This window comes from Triticum dicoccoides, chromosome 4A (assembly GCF_002162155.2).
Source record: "Triticum dicoccoides isolate Atlit2015 ecotype Zavitan chromosome 4A, WEW_v2.0, whole genome shotgun sequence".
Taxonomy (NCBI): Eukaryota; Viridiplantae; Streptophyta; class Magnoliopsida; order Poales; family Poaceae; genus Triticum; species Triticum dicoccoides.
In genome coordinates, this window is record NC_041386.1 from 713,003,530 (window position 1) to 713,011,618 (window position 8,089).

At 42.2% G+C, this 8,089-nt stretch overlaps 1 protein-coding gene across 1 annotated transcript; it reads right to left on the minus strand.

Annotated features, from left to right (window-relative positions):
• Positions 1 to 2,684: 2,684 nt before the first annotated feature.
• LOC119289837 (probable protein phosphatase 2C 37) lies at positions 2,685 to 7,774 on the minus strand. The gene is made up of 4 exons (XM_037569044.1): positions 7,694 to 7,774; positions 7,305 to 7,616; positions 7,111 to 7,219; positions 2,685 to 3,153 (listed from the first exon to the last, which is right to left on the minus strand). Exons 1-4 carry the CDS (start codon positions 7,733 to 7,735, stop codon positions 2,849 to 2,851), a joined length of 768 nt encoding a protein of 255 aa, XP_037424941.1. The 5' UTR covers positions 7,736 to 7,774; the 3' UTR covers positions 2,685 to 2,848.
• Between the last annotated feature and the right edge of the window lie 315 nt (positions 7,775 to 8,089).

The window sequence follows — 8,089 nt, forward strand, 5'->3', positions numbered from 1 at the left end:
GTGTAATTTTCGTATTTCACAATTCGACTAGCTTATCCCATGCCATGTAAGACGCTATGTCTTGGAGAGGATGGGTTTTGAAGATCATGAGAGGAATGAAACAAAGAAAATTAACCTAAGGACCCATCATGGTATGGATTTTGAGGTAAATCTATACAATTCTGAGAGTGTATCCCATTTTGGTTGCCCGGGTTGGGAAGCACTTTGCAAGATGTATGATTTTCAAGAGGGTATGTGACGATGTCTTGGACTAGGGGGTCCTCACCACGTCGTCTCCCTGTGGCCGTATACTCATGGGCCAGTTCGGACAGCTGCCGCATACAAGGAAGATTCCACAAGACTTGGTGATCAAGACAAGGACTCCTCCCCACCGGCATATTTGGCTAGGACTCTTGTTATCCTAGGCCTCTGGTGCATTATATAAACCGAGGCCAGGCTAGTCGATAGATCAGAACAACAATCATGTCATAGGCTAGCTTCTAGGGTTTGGCCTCTACGATGTCATGGTAGATCAACTCTTGTAATACTCATATCATCAAGATCAATCAAGCAGGAAGTAGGGTATTACCTCCATCGAGAGGGCCCGAACCTGGGTAAACATCGTGTCCCCCGCCTCCTGTTACCATTAGCCTTAGACGCACAGTTCGGGACCCCCTACCCGAGATCCGCCGGTTTTGACACCTACAGTATGTTTGTCACCATGGATCTTGGTGATCCTGACATCAACCAAGACAATTTGGACATTTGGGTCCTTGTTGATATGCTTCCAATTCTACCGCTATGTGAGTTTCTCAAACATAGTTATTTAATTTATATTGTTTATATCAAAATAGTTGACATCTTATTTCCATTGATAGCTTATTTTCATTCTTCAAAGAATGTGTGGAAGATGGTAGACAGAACCTACTACACCGATGGCTCTGAGTTAACTTATCAGGAGAAAAATCATCTTGTCGCATATTGTACTGAAATTGAGAATTACAATGCCTATTATCGAACTCCACATTATGGTCAATACGTGCCACTAGTGCACATGTTGAACCACGATAACTTCCGTGGAGATGCCCTAGTAAGAGTTTTTACTATTACGATATCCGTGCATCTTCTGCATACTTCTAAAACTGAACTGTGTTGCTTTGTTGATGTTGTGTTGTTGCTGTTTTTAGTATGTTGATTACACATGGTCTGAATCGGGTAGCAGGATAAGGTCTATCGACACGTTGCAATTTGCTTGCTCTCTTATGCTCATAGATATTGCCTTAGGTAACTTTCTAGATTATGTAGTTTAAATGGTTGTACTTAGTAAATGCGTCTAACTTGTACTTGTTTTGGGTATGCATCGCTATTAGCTATGTAGTGTGTTGAATTTCATTCCAATGATGCTTCCTTTTGAAAGAGATGAGAGTGAGAGATGAGATGCTCTTGGAGAAAGGATACCGGATGTTCGTAGGTGGTCTTTCCTTCTCGTCCTCCACCTCTGAGACCTCGGTAAAGTAGCGGAGAATGAAAGGACCGACCATCACTGACGGTCAAAATAACATTGAGAGATGAGAGATGTTATGAGAGGAAAGATACCTGCTATTGTCGTAGGTGGTCCTTGCTTCTCATCTCTTTTCTGTGAGACCTTGGTAACACAAGAAGGGATGGGAGTAACGACCCTTACCGACAGTCAAAATAAACAGGCAAGGAGTGCCCCACCATACATATCTACCACCACTTGAGAGGTGAGAGTTGTTGAAGGGAGCATCAACTGACTGAAAGTTAACCCACATGAAGAGTTGTTGTGTATTCTTCATTTAGTTTTCAACTTTGCAAAATTAAGTTTGATACAGAGACCGTTCTCGCATGACACTCGTGCAGGAGGATGGCCCCTTGCCGCCCTCCTGCGATCGGGCTTTGTGGTATTCGACTCCGGGGGATCACCTGTGATGGTGATTGGCTGTTCCTTGGCACGTTTGATACCCCCGAGCTCACCGTTCATGCGTATGCTGTGGTGACTTCCATGTATGGGTGGAAACTGACTGACCTAGACTTCCCCGAGGATGCCAAACATGTGTCCTTGCCCCTCCTTAACGGATTTATTCTCGTAAGGAGGTGAAGGCACGCCGCCTGGCCAAGATGAATAAGGAGTACATGGCTAGGTATGTTGAGGCCAATCCACACCTTGTTGTAGCGGAGCGTGATTTTTGGGCCAATAAGGAGAAGGACCAGAGGAGGAACAAGGACACTGACATGGATGCTAGAATAACCGTGGAGGTCAACCAACTTTTTGACAAGCTCGATGGGCAGGGCTACTTTATGTACGACGATGGGGATGAGGTGCAGCTGGCAACCCGCACTGATGGTGAGGTAGGCCCCTCCAGCGGATGTCGAGAGGTGATTGACCTTGTCTCCGAGGACGAGGACGAGGACTAGCTTCGCATCATCCTACCGTGCACCCCTCAAGTCTCAAAAAGATACAAACACTAAATTTGTGGGAGCAATGGCACCCAATACTTGCCTTGCCCTAATAACAATTCAGAGTGCAAATCACAATGCTAGGTTAAGAAAAATAACAGGGACAGTATGCAGGAAACATAAAATTCAACTTCATATCCAATCATCCTTGCATTGATTTACAAATATCTTTTTATTCCACACAACCACACTATTTTCTATCCATGGAAATTCTTTATCCATCCATATTACCAGTTATTCTGCAGACTCTTTTTATTGAATAAAACCAACCAACTAGCTAGAGAGCTAAGATCCCAATCAACAGAGCTTTTGCTTTGCCATGATTGCATAGAGCTGAATTCCTATCAGGTCAAATTTGTAACTTGTAGAGATGGTGATCTGATCTTTGTAGCTAACCCCTGATCTTTAGATCAATCACAACCACACATATGTCATCTCGGCTATGCATACGGAAGGCGAGATCCGTGAGGTGGAACGTAGCGCATATACACCGAACCTCTTCTTCGCGGCCTACCATTGTGCCAGCATTGGTGCTCTTATCTTCTAAGCATTTCAAGGTTTCTCTGCAGGCCACCGTGTTTGACATCACATCCCACAATCCATCGCTTGCAAGGATCATGAAATCATCATCCTCCGACCTCGCAGTTATGGTAATTTCTGGCTCACATATCACTTCAGGCTTGAGGAGCATGTGCCCTATGAGTATAGTTCATTGTTTAATGAGATGTAATACCTTAAGCATCAGTACACACATATACTAAAGAAAAATCAACTTGTTATAGAAATGAATAACCTTTCCAAAAAAAGTAAAATTGGCATTTATGTTATTTTATTTTGGGATTAATTAGGAAATCAACTCTCATATATCCATCAAGACCAAGTAAGTAACCACTTATGAAAGATTTTATCAGAAAACAACAATGTTCAAATAAACTGAATCTGAACTATCAATTTGACATCATTGTTAATGCACCAACACATAATAACATCCTTGCTAAAGGTAAGACTATTAATGAGTTTGAATTCACGGTTTACCAAGTATGGTTGTTGAAGGCAAGACTGTGAAAAGATAGCTCAATGCAGTATTTGATTAGATAATAGGATGCAACTACAATAAATACACGAATTCACTACATATTATCATGAGTGGCCCCATCTAGTATCTGTGGGTGCTATGGAAGCATGCTTCAAAATTAGAGCAGAATTGTGCCCATTGATACATCTTGGTACACTATTACGTGTATGCATTTAACATAATCGGGCATTCTATAATTTTATTTTTATGATTGAGCCTACTATGTTTCAATTGTTTCTTTAAAAAGTAGGATAAACCCCGCCTTCTACATTCTTTTCTTGGTACTTAAATGCAAGACAATGTTTTAATTTGCTTTTTTCATTAGAAGGTCACACATGGACGCAAAAATTAAATCTTCCTTTTTGATTACATTTGTCTGAATGTTATTTTTGTCTTTATGTAAGAAGGCTATTTTTTCCTTGTACATTCATTTCCTTGTACTCTGCTAACATTATTGTGTCGCTCAAGTGGCTTAAAAATACTCAGGAAGGATTCCCTTGGTGGAGTCCTCATGGTGGCGCAGATACTTCTTTGTTGCAACGATGCTCTTCCCTTGGTGGAGTTCTCATCAACAACATCGTTGGTGTTTTTCTGTCTTGCAACCTCCGTCCTATAAAACGCCTTTTTCTTATCTAAATATCGGAGTCTATATTTTGAACAAAAAAACATGTGGGCATGAAGCAAACAAGACTTAAAAAAATAATCATGTGACAAATGATAGTATTGTATAGAGTAGCCTTTTATTTAAATTTACAAATAAGGCAACACGCCCATGGAAAATGGAAAAGGAGTCCGATAGGTGGTGATCGTCATCTGGGGGTTGCCTCCAGCTAACGATGTGTTCGCTAGGGCATGACACCTGCAGTGAACGAAACCCTTTCTCCTGATAGTTCGCTAATAAGGAGGTCTCTGCCGGTTGGCCCATGGAGAATGCACGAAAAAAAGATAGGCCCAATTGACTCATTTTTCGGAAAAGTTTGCCATAAACAAAAAGTACAAAAATCCTAATACATAAAAGGCATAGTAAATCATAAATTTACATTTGCCATGCTCTAAGATATATTAAAAAAAATCATCTTGTACTCTATAGAATAGCATCCACTAATAAATCATGGAAAATTAGAAAATGTACTGGTCACCTAGCAAATTAAAAGGATAAATTGTTTCTCAGAAAAGCATGTTAAATTTTGAAAATTGTTTGTTGTCATCACATACCTTGATTTAACCAAAAAAATCTATTTCATAAAAATTATAATGGCAAACAAGATTTTGCCAAGGAAAAATGTGAAAAACTAACAAATATTGTCATGGTTTCATCATATATATTTTTTGACAAGGAATGTTCAAAACAAGTTTGCCATTTTATGTTCGATAATATTTTTCCATGCCATTCAATGTTTTTACCATGCTTTGCTGAATAAAATTGCCATGGTGTGAAATTTCTTCCCATGGTCCAAAATAATTTTAAAAATAGGAATTTCAAATGGTTATGTTCAAAATAAATATGTCGTGCAGTGTGAAATTAAAATTGCCATGATGGGTAAAAGAAAACATTGCATGGTCCAAAAAAGAAGTTTGCCATACATAAAAAATGTAATCTTGGTTAGGAAATGGATTTTATTTTTCTAAAACAGCCATGTGACAAAGTAGAAACTTTTCCAAAATACCTTAAAAATTCCGTGCTACCTAAAATAAAACTAGCATGGTGAAATTATCCAACTTTCCATGGTATAACGAATAAAATTGGCATTGTTCTAGAATAATAAAATTATGATGCTATCTTGAATAAACTACTATACTCTAATTAATTAATTTGCCATTTTCTAACTAAAAAAATGTCGTGGTACGAATAATAAAAATGGCCATGCTACCTATAATAAAATTACCTTGGTACAATTGATAAATTTTCAATGGTCTCAATACTAAAAATGCCATGCTACCTATAATAAAAATTTCACATGACAATTTTTAGGAATTTTGTTCTCTAAGAAAACACAGGGCTACTTTTGGCAAATTGTAAAAGGGTGCATGTCAAAGCTAGGGATTTCTTTCCATAAAAAAGATGGCAATTTTAGGAAATTTCGATGGGCACATGGCAAAAGTTAGGGATTGTAAAAACACAGCATGTTTTTGAAATTTATAAGTTGGCAGATGGCAAATTTAGGAGATTTGATCTTTAACAAAGATGGCATATGTAGCAAATGCATTTGGCACATGGTAAAACTATGAGATTTGGACTTTGAAAAAAGTTGGCCAATTTAGTATTTTTGCCACGTCTTCAATAAAAAAAGTATGCCCCCATAATATTCATATTAATTTTTTTTGCCATGATGTTGTAACACTGAACGTTTTCAAAGTTGTTTAAAAATTTATCATGTTCTAGAGATCACAATTCTCCCCTAAAATTGCCATGCAATTAGTTCAATAATTTTTACATAAAAATTACCTTGTCCTATAAAATTCTTTTTGATAATTTTCCCTTGTAACTATTGCAACCTGTAATTTTTGCCATGATGTAGGAGATAAACTTTTTCTTAATTTCCATATGATTAGTCCTAATTTTTTCTCTTCTAAATTTTCCATGTTATAGTTCATAAATTTTCCATTTCACTTTTACAAATTTCTCTATTTTTTGTCGTGATGTAGTAAATTTGCAAAATTTCTTAAGGGGCAGATTTATCTATAACTTGCCATGGCAACATTTATCACACGTGTGCAAACAACACAACAATCCTAGGGGAATCATCTTCCACAACACATACACATGATCAAATTACTGTAGCTAACAAACAGTATATGAAGAATAACATCAATATAGCTGCATCCCTCTAGCACATCAAAGGGCACACAACACTATACTACAAGATCTCTTTGACACGAACTAATTGCACACTGGTGATTCAAGAGTGATGCCAATGAGAAATTCATGCAACCAAACACGATGAGCAGTGGCCTGACCTATGGGGATGATGAAGACGGGCCCGAGCCTGAAGCTGGAGGGGATCACGCCTACCACCTATTCACGAGAGCAGCCCAGACTGGGTCGCCGGTGAGGAGTATCGTGGTCGCGCCCTCCTCCGGCCGGAGCTCTTCCCCATGGTTGTGAATGGATGAGGAATAGAGATGAGTGGACATCGGCTGGGCACGTCCATTTCATCTACGAGCGTTCCCAGATAGACAACTCAAGAGCGAACGGTTTTTTCTGACGTGGCTACTTAGCGTGCATCAAGATTGGTGCCCTGGATCTGATGACCCTATAGTCGTTCTCTGGGAGGAGCCAGAAATCTGACGTTCGCTACATATCATTTCTGAAAGAAAAATTGCCCTCTCTCTTCGATATATAGGCAATGCTAATGAGAACAACAAAACATGGTGCTTAAAAACAAAACAACACGCCAGCAGCTTTGGTCGAAGTAATGGCAAAAGGCAACATATAGGCTAATGACAATCAACAGAGACACTGACCAGTAGCAAACAAATTCAGGAAGGTGATTTGTTTGCTAGTAAGTAGTAAGTAGTAACACAACATGCATGCCAGCGGTTGTATGGATGGGAAGGGCAATCGTGTGAGAATGTACCTAGCGCGCGCGTCTTGGCAAGGATCCCCTGCACGCGCAGCACCCCGCCGTAGTTGAACACCACGCCGCCCGCCGCCGTGACACGCGCCATCTCCTCCGGTCGGTCCAGCTGCATCCACGTATGAAGCTAAAATTTGTCCGGCCGACCAAAGCAGAGAAATACTCCTACATACACTTGACACATTTAATCTCACCCTGTGGTCCTGGGAGAGCGGGACAGCACGGCCGACGCGGCAGAGCACGGCGCGGGAGTCGCCGCAGTTGGCCACGATGATGCGGCCCAGGACCAAGAGCGCCACCACGGCCGTGGACCCACCTATGGTGCCCCGGGGCACCCCCGACGCCCCCAGCTCGTCCGTCCACATGAAGCTTCGTGCCAGCGCGGCCTTCCAGGCGCGATGCTCCGCCTCTTCGTCCTGCTGGTTCTCCTTTCGGTAGGCTGCGGCCGCGCGGGCCAGCTTGTCCGCTAGGATTGCGTGCATATGGTCCCTGCACAGCGCAGACACCTGCACCACAACGCTCAAACCCGTCGAGTCGAGGTGGAGTTGGCACGAGTAAGATAGGGGATCTGCGGTTAGGTTACCTCGGGGCCACCGTGGCCGTCGAAGACGGCGAAGAAGTGCATGCGCGAGCCGTCAACCCAAGTAAAGAAGGACGGGCGCAGCGATACCTTTCCTCCATGATCTTCCGGTAGCTCCCCAACATCCCAGCCGCCCCGTACGCCCCGCGCAACCGGGCGGCCAGTACCGCGCGGGGACCCTCCCTTTGTTCGGCTACCTGAGCGGAGCGGCGGCGGCGGCGGCGTAGGCGGCGTTCCTGGGAGCCCAAGGCACGGTCGGCTGCCCCCTCGCCGGCCGCGGGCAAGTTGTTGGCGCTGTTGCTGGCCATCACTACAGATTGGTCACGCGAAAGCGGAGCAGGTTGAGCAGGGTGTGTGTGAGTGCCAAAGCAGCAGAGCATCTCCCTAACAAGCAACCTG

What these genes read in the sequence shown, in the direction of transcription:
- LOC119289837 (XM_037569044.1), bottom strand. Translation starts at nt 7,735, where the DNA reads ATGCACTTCTTCGCCGTCTTCGACGGCCACGGTGGCCCCGAG. An exon ending in ACGGCCACGGTGGCCCCGAG is followed by an intron (nt 7,617 to 7,693) that starts GTAACCTAACCG and finishes GTTGTGGTGCAG; the next exon opens with GTGTCTGCGCTGTGCAGGGA. An exon ending in CGCTCTCCCAGGACCACAGG is followed by an intron (nt 7,220 to 7,304) that starts GTGAGATTAAAT and finishes ACGTGGATGCAG; the next exon opens with CTGGACCGACCGGAGGAGAT.